Source organism: Vollenhovia emeryi, unplaced genomic scaffold (assembly GCF_000949405.1).
Source record: "Vollenhovia emeryi isolate VEMERY1.0 unplaced genomic scaffold, V.emery_V1.0 DF939130.1, whole genome shotgun sequence".
Taxonomy (NCBI): Eukaryota; Metazoa; Arthropoda; class Insecta; order Hymenoptera; family Formicidae; genus Vollenhovia; species Vollenhovia emeryi.
The window spans coordinates 396,692-411,855 of NW_011967236.1; the positions used below are offsets into that span (position 1 = coordinate 396,692).

Genomic DNA, 15,164 nt, shown 5'->3' on the forward strand with positions numbered 1-15,164 from the left:
TTTTAACTCCGAGAAATATGTAGCCAATCAACCTGCATCTTGTACGGAAAAGCTGCAAGTTGATTGGCTACACATTTCTCGAAACTAGAACTTGGGCACAGTTCTTGGATCGTGGAAACAGGGCTTAATACTCCTTCATAAAAATGGACACGAGTAAAACATGTGCTCATAGAAATTGGATTGAAATGGAAGTAATCTGAGGAGCGATTTCGCACCGGCTCATGTGAGTTTTGTATCGTTGCAGTTTTATTTGATTTCGGTGTTTCGCCTCCCCAACACTACGACGCTATTACGAGGTTGGGGTAAATAGTAGCGGACTGATAGCGTGCCCGAGGGAGAAGGGAACGGAATCCTAGGTGATATTTTCGTCGACGTTTATCAAAACAACACAACGCGGAAAGATGGCCGAACAGAATGACAGAAGTCAATTACCACCCGGCTGGGAATGCAGATACGACATTCGCAGCGGTCGTCCGTACGTAAAGTGCACTCCAGAACTTGTAACGTTAAATTCCTTTCATTGCGGAGAACAATGAGCGTATCGATACGGTTCTTAAAGTCAAAATTGCCCGACGTCGGTGAACCCATGTCGTCCCAGGTTTAATGTACACAGATCTCGATAATAGTTGCAGCTCTAGATCTAAACGGTCAGTTGTCAGCGTGTCTGCTGAAGATGAAGACAGCACCGTAGATAATTTTCTACGTGCGTCAATCGAGACGCTTTACATTCAAACAAGTTCCGCCCCGATGAATGCCCCGTGCTAAAAATGCTTGTACAAAATTTCCTTGGCACGACATTAAATGTGACTATTAACGAAATGCCTTTCAGATATTTCATAAATCACTTTAATCGAACTACAACATGGGAAGATCCAAGAGTAAGATATTGGCAGTACTCTCAGTATATACAGTCTCAGAACTCGATGGCACTGAGCTCGGCCACTACCACTACTTCCCAAGATATTCCTATGCAGGTCAGTTGAATTGGTAGAAATTATCTGCGTATAAGCGGGAAGAGTTTTATGAAAGTTAATGTGTTTCTGGATCAAGTGTTTAATGCTTAAAAAAAGGATGAAGATATGTATATATTTTAGCAGTATTTGATCTCTAATGATTTACTAATGTACGATTACTCTTGAAGAGCCTGAGGAACCATGAAAATATATTTTCTGAGAAAAGAATATCTTTCCAACAATTTAGGAGAACTTGAGTTTTCAGAATTGCTCACGATTCTCGCAATTACAAGTTCAATCGTTACACCATATAGTTATTGATTTCCTTGTATTTGTCTCCACTTTTTTGAATATATTGATAGAAATTTCCATTTCTTTTTAGTAAGATTAAATGAAGGAAATACTGTAAAGGTCAAGGTTCATGTTAAAATTTATATTTTATCATTAAGAGAATGTCAAGGTTGATACTGTGCCATGCTAAAAGAACGTTTATGTTAACATTTTACATCAGTTAATACATTTACAGTGTGTTGCGGTGTTTGATTGTTTTATTGACACTGTATATATCATCAAATTTCTTTTAACTTTGTCCCAACATGTACAACCCTGTGTATCGATATCTTCTAATCATAATGTAAAATCATTTTTAAGTATTCAAAGCGTCCAAATGAAATATTTTTCCCAACACATTGTGACCAGGTTTGTCTTGCTCGCTTTTACATTAAAAACGTGCGTAAGGGACCTGCACCTACTGTTAAAATATCTTAAATACTGATATTAATCATCTTCACTTTTATTCAAGAAGATAAAAATTATATAAAAGGTTTTCATTGCTAATATTAATAATCAACGTTAACTATTCTGAAAATCATTCATTTAAAAAATATTGTCACACTGGACACGCACTGTCGCCTGTAAATAGCATTTGTACATTACATGCTAAATGAAATGGACAAGCATGTTGCCTCTGAGTGCCAGTCCTGACAATGTAAGAGCGAGTAAAACGAACTCTGTATGTATGTGGCAATATACCTTTTGGTACACTTGTTAGATTGGTATATTTGTTAAAAGTACATTCCACTTATATGTGTAAAGGAAGCACAGGGTGTTTTGTAAAGAACGCTTGCTATTCCTGAACTATTCTTTTCTATAATGTTTAATAAGGTACAACTATATATATAAACGTCATGACCAGTTTTTGACTAATAATAAAATAAGGTGTTGACAAAATACAATATCTCTATATATAATTTGATGGAAAAATCCAGATGACCATTAACATAAGTTTTAACTCCCTTTTACTTTAATATCAAATTATTCACATCTTTTGTTCGCGTTAATTATAGAATCAATTAATCGGTGATACAATTTCAAGAATTTCTTATTTAATTACATAAATTACTGAAGAAGTCTTAGTAAGCCGAAATGTTCATTCTTTCACGATACGTCAAAGTTGTCATTCGACAAATAAATATACTTTGATAACCACAACACCTTTCTTATTGTTGCTCGAAAAATTGGCCGTAACATTTACATATATGTTGTATTGAAGACTATTTTTATCTTATTTCATAGAGTAGTAATTATTGAGTAAAGTTAATTCAATTAATTCCGTCCTTGAGACGAGCATACTCGGTGAGCTGCGCATCTAATAGAGTGTGCATGAGTACTCCCGCTATATCACTATGCTTTTGCACATACAATATTCTTGCGTTATAGAATATGTATTTTTTCTACTATAAATTATATTCTTTTTGTCAGAGGCATTTAAAGAAATTTTACAATGGCTATGACTCTCAGGACATAATGGATTAATAGTGCTTATATAAAAGAACCCTATGTCTTATCACTTATAAATTTATTTAAAATTTTTTTTATAGATTTAATATTCTAAGTAATATTGTACAGAATTCTAGTACTATTATAGTAGATGCGAAATTGTAGAGAAGAAGTGTCCAGAAAGAGTCAGATTTTTGAATTCACAAAAAATGTTTAATCAATTTATAGGTGAAAAGATATAGGTTTTTTTTATATTTTAGATATTTTATATATTAGATATTTGTTGGAAAATTTTCTCCAAGTACTTCTGATGGAAGGAATATGATTTATAGTACAGGAAAAAATTTCACCTATTATATTGCGCAAGAATGTTGTACATGCAGAATCGCAGCGACATAGTGAAGCATTCACAGTGCCAGACTGATACATGTCCGTCTAAAGGACGGAACTGATTGGATTAATAGCATTGTAGCATTATAGAAAAAATAGTTCAGCAATTTTTAACTCAATTCTTGAGGAATCGTGTTATGTAATTAGACGTTCTTTAAGAAACACCCGGAAATAATTTTTCCAAAGAAACTGTACAAATAAATGGAATGTATATAAATGTATTTTCTTTTTGTTCTTTAAGAGCAATTGAATATACATGTGTATACATATACTAATTCTTCAATTAAGTTTTAGTTACATTCCATGCAAAGTAAAATATACATTATCTATAAACATATAAAATGAAACGAAGGATTTCCACTCTCTCGTTTCTTTCCACGCTCCACCAAGACGAAAGAGTTTTCAAATCTTTTTTGTTACTCTGTTGAAACGTGAAAGGATTAACAATGTAACATGAATTAACAATCTGAAAGTATGGCATTATTCAAGTAGTAAAATAGTTTACGTGAAATATTGTATATAAGACTGTATGCAAATACTTTTTTTATATGTACAAAAATATTCTATCCTGCACTTGATACACATTGTGTGCGTGTGTACGCGCGTATATTTGCGTGGATGTATGTATGTGCGAATGAGCGTATGCGAGCGCATGGAGTTAAACTGTAAATGTATATGTTCTTATGATATGCACACGCTGCATTTGGATAACGCACACGATATACCACAAATAAATAGACTGGAGGAAGCGGAAGTGGGCACTTAAATCATACAGTTGCTCACAGAGTTCCACAAATTTATCCAACACCGTCCCCTTATCATAATCCACAACTAGCATTTTTACCTCCCAGCGCGCAGGTAAGTAGATAATTATATTGAAAGTCATCCTCGTTGACTCATGCATGCTCTTTATCAGTAAGTTAGCTATCAGGATATACATATACACATACACATATGTACACACACACACACACACACACATATAATAATTTTCAGTTATACACAATGCGAATCGTGTGTATGTGCAGGAGCTGAAAACGCCACTGTCGTTGAAATCCACCAGTGCGATGACAACACGATTCGGCGACTTGACTCTAGGATCTCCGACCCCAGTAAGAAATACAGAGACAAGTTTTACTCAAAATTCCGACTCTGAGTCACAAGTGGCAAAGATCAATGCTGTATTCCCGACAGTTTCGGACACACATATTCGTCTTTTACTGAAGAAGTAAGTATTTTTTGTCTCATGCGCGCAAGTTATCTACTAGCAAGATTTTTCATCTAAAATTCAGTACACACGCTTTTTAACATTTTCTTATGAACATTAATATTAATATTGTTAACACAGAAACTAAAACTACTACACGTGTACAAAAGAAATCGTTGGTTGATTTTTTCAAGTTTCTCTTTGATTTAATTTTTCCGAGCTTCCCGTCCATTTTCTTAAACTAGCACTATATCAGGTTTGGTGCTAAGTCGACAGCCGATATCTTTCAGATACCATAACAGAGCAGCTTTGGTCATGAGTGCTCTCCAGGTGGAAAAGAATCCTCTTTGCGCTCCAGGACCGTGTACACCTGTGGGAGTGCATTCATATTATGCAATCCCGAGATGGCGTCTACCGGCTCATTCTATACATGCAGCATTAACATTGAGTCCGCCTCGCGGAGTTCGGCCAGCCCCTAACTCCCCAAAAATGAAACTTAGGTTTAACCCAAATATTCATAGTTTTCAGTCTCTTTCACCCAGTCTGGATGCTAGATGTTGATATCGTATCTTGTGATAGTTCCATGGAAGTATACCAGTCAAGGAGCACTGCCTTTCTTTGCATTGTTATAACTGTCTGGTATATTTCACGCATACACACAACATTATGTAGCGGTAGCATGTATGGAATCCTAGATTTCCTTGGATTATATTTAGATATTAAGTACTAGGCATTCAATTATATATGTATATATATACGTGTATGTATATGTACACATATAGATTGGCCGATTCTTTAAAAATAATTTATTGTGCACGGTAGCAAATATTAAATATAATTTAATAGGTTCCTATTAATCGTGTTATTTTATTTTTATCACTTTTGAGAAATTTGAAAAACATTCTGTCACACTGCTCAATAATATCCAATGTTCTGACATCTGTATCATTTAGATTTTTCTTTTGTCTTTCAGTTTCTTCCTGGTTTGCAATAACATAGATGTTGGATAGTATGAAATTTATGCTACCTAGAATAGGTTGGTTTTTTTGTTCAATATTCATGTTTTGTTTTTGTTTGTCATTTAATGGCACAAATTGAAGCTTACATTGTTAATTAGATGTCATTGTTATGTTGGTTGTTAAAGAAATTTCTCAGGGAATAAAAGAGTTTTTATATGCATTCTTGTAGAAAAAAAGTATACGAACAATTTTACATGTGTGTTGTTGTAAATCAGCAATATTTTCCTTACACTGCTTTATATACGGTGATGTGACAAGAAAAGAAACTCGTTTATCCCAAAATGAGATAAGATTTAAGCATGGTAGTATGTGCATGTGCATTCTATCCTAAAAATATTCAAATAAAAGTAATTGCCGGATAGTTTATTGTTACGAAGAAAAGAGAACATTTCGTGAATATTTTTAGACGTCAGTCACATGTACATATTATAAATAATGTTAATTATTAAATCTTATGTGTTTTATCAAGTTGTGACGTATAATTGAGAGCATTAATATCGTCCAATACGCTTTTATGAAACATCTTTATCTGCAGCTCTTTTTATAAACAAATAATCCATAAATAACACTATTAATAATGTAAACGGCAGAAGAAATTTCTTAAACATATCATAGCATAATTTGTTCGTTAAACATTCGCGTATGGCAAACATTAATGCTACGTACACGAGTAACATTTAAATAAGATTATGTTAGATTATCGTTGTTTAGTAATGAATTATAATTTGTATACTATGTTGAAAGGTATCAATTCTATATCATATGCAATGTATTATGTTTGTATGTTGTGCATATTGCGATAACATAGCTATATTAAACATTAATATGTTTTTGAATGTATGTACAGGTACCTGAAAAATGTATTTCCAAAAGTGGATGAAACAATACTATTGGATGTGCTAGAACAGAGCGATAATAACGTGCAGAAGGCAACTGAAAAATTAATTGATTTAGGATACGAAAAACGAAATCCTACTCTTTCTGCCAGAGCCTTAGCAAAGAAGAAAGAAGAGGAAGAACAGGTAATGAATTTTTAACAATACACTGTAATATTGTTACATGCAAAGAAATTGGTTGTTTTTTGTAGGTACCAGACGAGCCACCTGCGCCCACGCCTCCTCCGCGTATGAAAAGTTTGGAAGAAAAAAATAAGTGTATGTATTTATTTAGATTTTTCTATTTGCTTTTTATGTCCGGCAATAAGTACATACACTACTGAAAGAAAATATTGCAGTGAAAATACGTTTAATGGAAAAATATAAGAATTTGCCAGATCGGATTGTGATGCTTGCTATGGATAGTGTAGATTATGATGAAGACAGAGCAATACATATATTAGATATAGTAATGGCAGAAGAAGCTACTCGACCACTATGTACTTCTAGCAGCCAAAGGTAATGGATTTATTTTTCAACAACATATACGAGATGCATAATTGTACGTTTCTATTGATTTTTCTTACGTGTTTATCTGAAATATTGTAGTAGTAAAAGTGACGACCGAAAAGATAGTTTGCCAGTGACAGAGGCTATAAAATTAACTGCTTCTCCGATTAAAAAGATAAGTAAGGATGCGGAGAGTGAAAAGTTGAAACGGTCCAAAAATAAGACTGAGATACCGAAGTAAGACATTTGTTTAAGATCATATCTTTTGAACATGTACTTGGAAACATTCTCATCTATATAAGAAAATATGTTTCTTCAGAGTTTCACGTGGAACTAGCACTACAGAGGATAAAGAATATAAATCCCCGTACTTAACAAAACCAGCGGGATCAAATTCGGATTTAGCGAAGGGAGCGAATAACGATCTGCTGTTGTACGTTGAAAAGAATTTATGCGACTACTTGTTAACAATGTAATATCTTCATCATAAATATTAAATGAACGAAAATGTTTAGGCCGGACTATGCGCCGTGGTCGGGACCGGATCCACATTTGCTGACCAAGCAATCCTTTTCAAGAACACTTGCGATGGGGCAGACTGGAAGTCTAGTTACTACCCGCAATTGTCTTGCTAATGGTTCCCAGTCCGAATTACGAAAAGGACCGTTAAGAGGATTGGCTCAAGGCTCCATTTATTCACAAAGGAATGTAGCCAATACCGAGAGTCGTGGCAAATGAAACAGGTGCAATTGTTTCTTTCTTGATATTTTTGCGTTTGTTAAATAAGTAGATATTTTAATTTTTAATGGCAATTGCACAATCGTCTCTCTTTGGGATTTTACGATTTAACTTTGGGGTAGATATATTATAATATCGCCAGCAATTCAAAACAATGATGAGTATTTTTCAGAAACGACCTACACTGGCCAATGCCTTTATTTAATATAACCAGTTCAATCTGTTACCTCGTCCAACACACATCTCGGGACGTTTTTACTTGTGTTTCAACAGTTAACAATGCAACTTCAATTGACTTTGCACTCTCCAACCAAAGAGTGCAAGCAAAATTTCTCCCTCTTATTCCTTTGACCAATATTCTACTAACATAGCGATATTGGCCAAACGAACGATATGAGATCAGGGATAATTACGAAGCAGATAACTTGAAAAGGGTCCAAATCCAGGACCGAAACGTCGTTTTTATATTAAATAAAGGCATTGGCCAGTAGGTCGTTTCTGAAAAATACTCATCATTGTTACGATTTAATTTTAGATATTTTTCATTGATTCGCATATTATTAAAAATTTAATTTATTATGCCATTTAATAAAGATTTATATTTTGTTGATAGTTTATGTATATTTTTGTTTAGTTTAGCATTAAACGACAAATACATCATATTGATTATTATTTAAGATTATATCGTTTGTTATACTGAGCCATAACTAATGAGTTTATTTCTTCTGGAAACTTCATTTATATTTATCGCATGAGCCGTTTATATATAAAAAAATAACATAGAAAAACTTTCTCAAACATAATCTATTTTAATGAGACGCGGACGTGTAAAGTGCAATGCATTTTGATTTTGCTAAAATTTTGAAACTTCTCACTGTTAAAGTAAACTATTTATATATACAAAAGCAATCGGCCCCATGCTGTAGATTTATGTCAGGTGAAAGTAAGCAAGACTTATAAATTTAAATGATTAAACGGATTGTACAGTAAATGCAAGTAAAATACATATATTAATCATAGCTCTTAAACCGGCGACGACAATGAACTAGCAAAACGGCTGTGCGCATCACTTCAACCATGTTTTTGTTTACATCTTGTGTAAGATATGAGATCGCTTGACGTTTTTTTCTATTGCAATAACTAATTATGTATTTATATTAGTTTTCTGATTTAAGAACTAATTATATCGTCCAAAATTTTTCGATCTACGATACATTTCTACGTTCAAAAAAGTCATGTCGAATATTGAGAGAAAGAACTAGAAGTAACTGGTATATACATTTGAAACTGCTATCTAACTTACGATATTACATGAGCAAATGGTAATTGAAAATATATTAGAGTAAAGCAAATATATTTTAAATAATTTTAAATAAATTCTTGATAAAATTTGAATTTATGATTTAATTACAATATGTAATGTTAAAGGCTGAAAAATAATGAGAAAAGATTGAAAAAAGTACTACATTTTTATTTATTGTCAGTAATATTTTTAAAAGCAAAGTTTCAATTATTTTAAGCTTTAAATTCCTGGTTTGAAAATACATATTAATAATATAATAAATTTGTTTTATTAAAACAACTGAAGCACATTATATATATTTATATTTCATTGTATATTCCAGTTTCTGCTTGTGAGATATATGATTTTGTTCCAAACACAATTACACTGATGACAATTTAATTCTCAGCAGGAATAGTAATATAGTTTTAATTTTTCGAAGTTTTACGACTCAGAAATAATTATTGCAAACGTTATTGCAATAAATAAAATTAATATAAAATCTTACGTATAATGCTTGATATCAAAAACTTCAAAAAATTTTACCTGCTGATTATTAAAGATCGTATGATTTAAATAGGTTATTAAAAGAATTGAAGTCTATTATTATTTATTATTTTTCAAATGCATTAAAAATGTCGAGTAAGAACATCGTACTATTTGAAGAAGAAAGAAAACCTAAAGACTTCTGAATGGTCTTTCTCGTCCAATAACCTGCTTGTACACATTTAGGCCCGTCCTTTTGCAGCACTTAAAAATAATTATATTAAATAGTTAAAGAGAATAAAACATTTAGTTTAAATATACAAGGTACCCCCAGATAATCCCTTTAACTATAGATTATTTTGCTCGTTGGAAATCAATTTTTCTGCAATGAAAACATCGAGACAGTCCTAATAATTGGTAGCTATAATCAGCAATTAAAAATAAAAGAATTATACGTAAAAAATTACTATTTACAACAGGAAAAATAACTTTCTTGGATTTAATTTTAGTTTGAAATATAATCCAAAGCTTTTTTAAGACTAAAGTTTAAAAAATAAATTAATACATTTGGAGATCTGTTAATGTTTTTTTCAATAAACATTTTGAGGTTTCCTAATAAAATAACTTTATAAAACTTTACAACTCTAGAAAAAACAAATCTTACATAATAGACAAAACTCTACCTGTTCTTTGTAAGCCTTGTAGTTTTATATACAGGATCAATATTTTATAAAAGTACACCAAAATATAAAATTGACTGAATTCAATTTTATATACAACAATAATAAGCGTGAACATTTTCATTTTTTATATAAACTTTAAATTTTCTGATACAAAAGTCCGAACTTACAAAAATTAATTCTCTAGATTGAACAACAAAGCAACTACAAACATAGAAGGATTTTTGGTAATTTTAATACACTCTGGTACAGATAGAAAGAGGAAGATTGCAGAAAAGTACAAAAAGTACAGATAAAAACTTGGTTTTTGTAACAGTTGCCATGATATACGACTTACTAATAATTCACAGTAAACCATGTAAACCAAAAGATGTGTTTCTGTTACAGAGGAATTTGCTTTCTCCTTTCTATGAAATTCGTATTTAATTAATACTTTAACATTTAATATTATACGATCCTTGCTAGCAATTATTGATACTTATGATAGAGAAGAATACACACGCACAAACTAATTAAAGAAACTTTGTAAATATTATTATAACAATAATAGTTTTGTATGCATGTGTATGTGTATGCGTGTGTAAAGGAAAGAAGAGAGGAAAAGCTCTTAATGCAAATGAAAAGAAACATTACTGAGTCGTGTATCATGTGTTTTCATTATAAAAACACAGTATTCGGTTCCATTAACGCACATATAACATGTCCAAAAATGTTAAATTCTTTAAAACTAAGGTTGACATTGTGGTATAATATTCTTTAGTGGCAAATACGTTATTAGATCTTCCCTGAATCGTGGTGTATATAGAATTTTATTCTGATACATATAAAATGTTACATAGCATTTCTATCTGTGACACACCTTATTAAGTTTAATATTATTACACGTAAAACGTAAAATATTATTATATACAAAACATGCCAAAATTTTCTCGAAACATGTTTAAGTGTTATCGATGAAATTAAATAACTTGATTTTCTGCATACATACACACATACGAAATTATATACTTTATAGTGCATATTTGCACTAGTGCAATTGGTATATACATATACTTACTATTCGCATATTCGTAACTTAAATAAATAGTACATAACCGATCTTTTTTTGAACTTTCATAAATGTGGACAGATAATTTATTAAAGATTTTTTAACTTTGTTCATTAGTAATTGGTAGGATTCAAAGTCTAGCGTCAATCGCTAATGACATTTTGAATCGTAATTATCATGTGTAATTGTTCCTTTATGTCGTGTTTTCGTGATAAAATGATGTATTGCTATTATTGAAATTCTTACGTGCTAATTTAGTATAATATTTAACATAATAACTATGCAGTATTAATATTTGTTTAAATAAACGTAATGTCCTATCCATGCTTTTATAAAATAAGTAATCATGTAGGTATTCTGAGGAATTAATCAGTATAAAAATATAAAATCATTATCTTTTGTTTAATATTATGTTTACATATTGTTTTCGAAAAATGTAAGATTTTATCACAAAGTAAAATTATCACCATAATTACTGTTACTATGATGAAACTTTAAATCTTGAATGGTAGAGAGAAAAATCTGAAATGTTTTTACATGGTACTTGAAAAATATTTTAATATTGATAATTCCTCAATAACGAAATGGACTTCCTTTTTGAGTGTTTATAATAGTTGTATTCAAAATGAAACTTTTAGCTGAATTCTAGAGCCAAATATACAGTATTAAAATATATTTTAATGATATGTGTGCATATATGTATATACAATATACATATACACATATACATTTCTGTATATACATAAAAAAGAAATTCCATTAGATGGACATATATTTAGAGATGTTTTATAAACTTGCATTATAAAACAGATAAATCCAGGTAATGATAGAGAAAACTAGCATATCTCTAATGCAGAGCAAATCTCCATTAATTAATGTGCAGAATAGGTGACAACCAAATAAGGTTTCCAATAATAAACTATATAAAAATTAATATTTATATATGCCAATCGAATATTAATATACAGAAATATTTTCATAGCTTGACTCAAGAGTAATCCAGCTTTATAAATATTTAAGATATGATTAAAATGTTAATAATGGATGGGCTGTGGCTGAAATGTAAGTTGAGAGCTATTTTTATAGCTTTTTAACTTTTAAAAATAAATTACAAGGAATAAAGTAATATATTTTGCTATATTTTGAACATTGCCATGGTACAGAAAACTACAAGTAGATAATATTGCACGTCCTTCGATAATAGCCATTAGATTAAAGCCATTTCATTTTTAAGTACTTCTTAAAATATATTTGTTTATTATATTAGTCTGTAAAAAAATGCTTTGTTTAATGTTGTCAAATTTGTGTACTTGAAATATGCATTGTTCTATTTATAAGAAGAAACAGTGATAACATTTTCAATTGCGTAGCATTTAAAATTATTATAATTTTATGAAAGGATTTCAGTTGGACAACAGATTATAAATAATTGTAAAACTGCAGACTACAAAACTGCAACACTTATTTCAGATAACAAATTACAATTTAAGATATTACGAAGCATTTTGTGCTACTTTATAAGCATCTTGCAATTAGAAAATTAATCTCCAAAAGTATGTTCATCTATCAGTAAATTATTGTATTTCTCACACCAAATGGATATACAAATAACTTTGATAGTTTCAATTTAAGTCCAAGATAACTTACATATGTGTTACATACATGTAAAAATATTTGTCAAAAGACATATTTTTCGTATATCAACCAGTATTACCTTATATTCAAAGAGACTATATGCTAGGTTATATTCTACTTATTATAATTTAATATACTTCATTGTAATATTGCTATAAGAGTTTGCTATGCTCTTAACTGTAGTAAAACAATTGTATCAAAATGTTACATTGCTAACTCGCTCTAAGAACGAGTAGGTAATACTCGTGTAGATAATACTCGAGCAAATTATCTAGGTAGCAATATAAATGTGATGTAAATAAAAAAAATGTTGTATGTTAAGTATTGCAAATGATACAAGAAATTATATCTTATTGTCTTTAGACATATCTGTGCAATAAAACATCTATAATCGTATTATATATACACGGCAATTTAATCTAATTTAATCACCTATACACTAAGAATTATTAATTTATAATTAATTGTTGCTTATGCATGCTAGGCTGGTCAAACGAGATAAATTTCCGTCATCTGAAGGTAATAAAATGTCAAAAGCTACTTCTATGTGTTTTCTATTTGGAACTTTAGAGTGCACAAAGTATGCACATATTATCATATTATCATTGTTCCAAACTCGGTAAACTGCGCGCTGGTTATCTGTGGGTCTCAACACACACCTTATTTGTTGGAACAGTAAAATGAAATACTTAAATTGATAAAGAATTTAATTTTTATACACATGCTATGTAACAATCACTGTAAAAAATTTATTGCGAGGAACATTACCTCAGCCAAGGTTTGACCCTAGACCTCCCATAATCTGCGACGGGTAACTTTTAATTCGATTATCGAGGAATATATTTATCGCAACGACCGGTTAATAACAAGAACGTCCGTTTTCAGGCGACGTAAATAAACGTGAATCAGAACTGGTATAATTAAAAGAAAACTTTGAATCTATGAAAACAAATTTTTCTATTTTACGTGTATTTTATTCTGCATTTCCACCCAACGTATTTCCAAATTATTCATAATGGAAGTTTATCAAAAGTTCCACACGTACGCGTACGCGTAAGTATGCACTCAAACTTAACCACTTGTACGCTAAATAGAAATTGCTCTCTACATCCCTATTCAAATATTAACATTTGGTATCAATATAAAAAAATAAGATAGTAATAGAATGTATATGCATAAGTGCATACATATGTACACACACAACTAGATGTATTGAAAGGAACAATGATACAGAAGAGCTTTATCTGAAAACAATGACAAATAGCATTCTTCGAGTATTTGGTTCTGCCATTTAAACTTCGTCTTCGTTTAAAAGCATGTTTGGAATGCCATCGTTTATTGGAAACTTTCTGCCGGATTCTGGACACAATAAATCTCCGTTTATAACTTCGATTTCCAACAGAACGTGATGGGCCTTTTTCAAAAAGTCCTCATTTGTCTCGAAGTCTTCTATTAGAACCTTAGGTAATTCGCCAACATGTCCTATCTGTAATAAAATGTTTCTTGATGTATTACTATAACATACTGATACGTTTCACAATACTTTGCATGAAAAGGTGATATTTTACGCTCTCGGCAGCTTTCCACAGCACTGTCCAGTCTAATTTTGGAATTATCCTGGCGATATATTCTGGATTAAAGTCTACTTCGGATACTCTGATGTCTCGAGCCTACAAATTTTCACGAGTATCTTTAATACATGTGCAACCGTGAGAGAGCAATGAATTAGCTGTAGGTTTAGAATTAAATTGTGATCTCTTTTACTTTTTAAGGCAAACACTTTTAAACGTAATAAAAGTAGAGCTAGACTTCAAGTATTTATAAAACAAAGAAATTGATATAAAACTATTTACACACTTTTGCCAATATATTTCCCATTTTTTACTTTAACTGAAAAACAGCTAACCGCATCAGAAAACACAAGAGGCAGCTTCTGTTCAGGATTTTAATAAAATTGTTATATTTTGAAAGCAAAGCACCTTGGGACATACATTAATTTGTATTTGCGCTTATTAACTTAAAGAGATATTAAACGAAATTGAAATGTTAGCCGAGTTGCGACGCTACTTTCTCACAGAATCTCGGCCAATTTTGCTTAGACAATTATGAGTTTTTTTTTCGAGTTTTCTGTACGCATAAATTAGCAACAAAAGTTAAATATGACAACTTTAATATAATAACCTAACTTTGGGGGTTACAGTAGTGTATTTAGTGTATAAGTGTAACACAATAAATAATAGTAATTAATTATTATTGAATATTTCAAGGATTCTAAGTCAATGTTGTATTCTAAACGTGTATATTGTAATTTGTGCATTTCAATACAAGAAAAGGCTTACCATAATTTTTAGAGGATAACCGCACGTCACGCCTTTTATAGCTTTAGACGTTAACATATTGTGCGTGAGGAGCTTCATATTTTTTCAGAATGAGAAATTGACGGCGAATTATTTATCCTAATGCGAGATATACAGAGAAGCAAAACATACACAGCCACTACCATAGACGCAATATAAACAAATCAAAATAGATTCGTCGGCCACGGAAAGACGTGGAGGCACA

The 15,164-nt window shown here is 31.1% G+C and overlaps 2 protein-coding genes across 4 annotated transcripts; one reads left to right on the forward strand and one right to left on the reverse strand.

The window, feature by feature from the left end:
• The first annotated feature begins 103 nt into the window (after window positions 1–103).
• LOC105568272 lies at window positions 104–7,647 on the forward strand. 3 transcript variants are annotated; one of them, XM_012023788.1, is made up of 11 exons: window positions 104–475; window positions 830–974; window positions 3,861–3,980; window positions 4,151–4,350; window positions 4,620–4,829; window positions 6,196–6,370; window positions 6,436–6,502; window positions 6,583–6,742; window positions 6,833–6,970; window positions 7,053–7,166; window positions 7,249–7,647. In XM_012023788.1, exons 1-11 carry the CDS (start codon window positions 402–404, stop codon window positions 7,469–7,471), a joined length of 1,626 nt encoding a protein of 541 aa, XP_011879178.1. In that variant the 5' UTR covers window positions 104–401; the 3' UTR covers window positions 7,472–7,647. The 3 variants fall into 3 exon arrangements, with proteins under 3 accessions (XP_011879178.1, XP_011879180.1, XP_011879179.1); XM_012023790.1 differs by lacking the exon at window positions 4,620–4,829 and having other exon boundaries at window positions 106–475; XM_012023789.1 differs by lacking the exon at window positions 3,861–3,980 and having other exon boundaries at window positions 107–475.
• Window positions 7,648–12,085: 4,438 nt separating this feature from the next.
• On the reverse strand, window positions 12,086–15,127 carry LOC105568273 (multifunctional methyltransferase subunit TRM112-like protein). Its single transcript, XM_012023792.1, has 3 exons — window positions 14,942–15,127; window positions 14,171–14,272; window positions 12,086–14,088 (listed from the first exon to the last, which is right to left on the reverse strand). The coding sequence occupies exons 1-3, from the start codon at window positions 15,017–15,019 to the stop codon at window positions 13,894–13,896; spliced, it is 375 nt and encodes a 124-aa protein (XP_011879182.1). The 5' UTR covers window positions 15,020–15,127; the 3' UTR covers window positions 12,086–13,893.
• Between the last annotated feature and the right edge of the window lie 37 nt (window positions 15,128–15,164).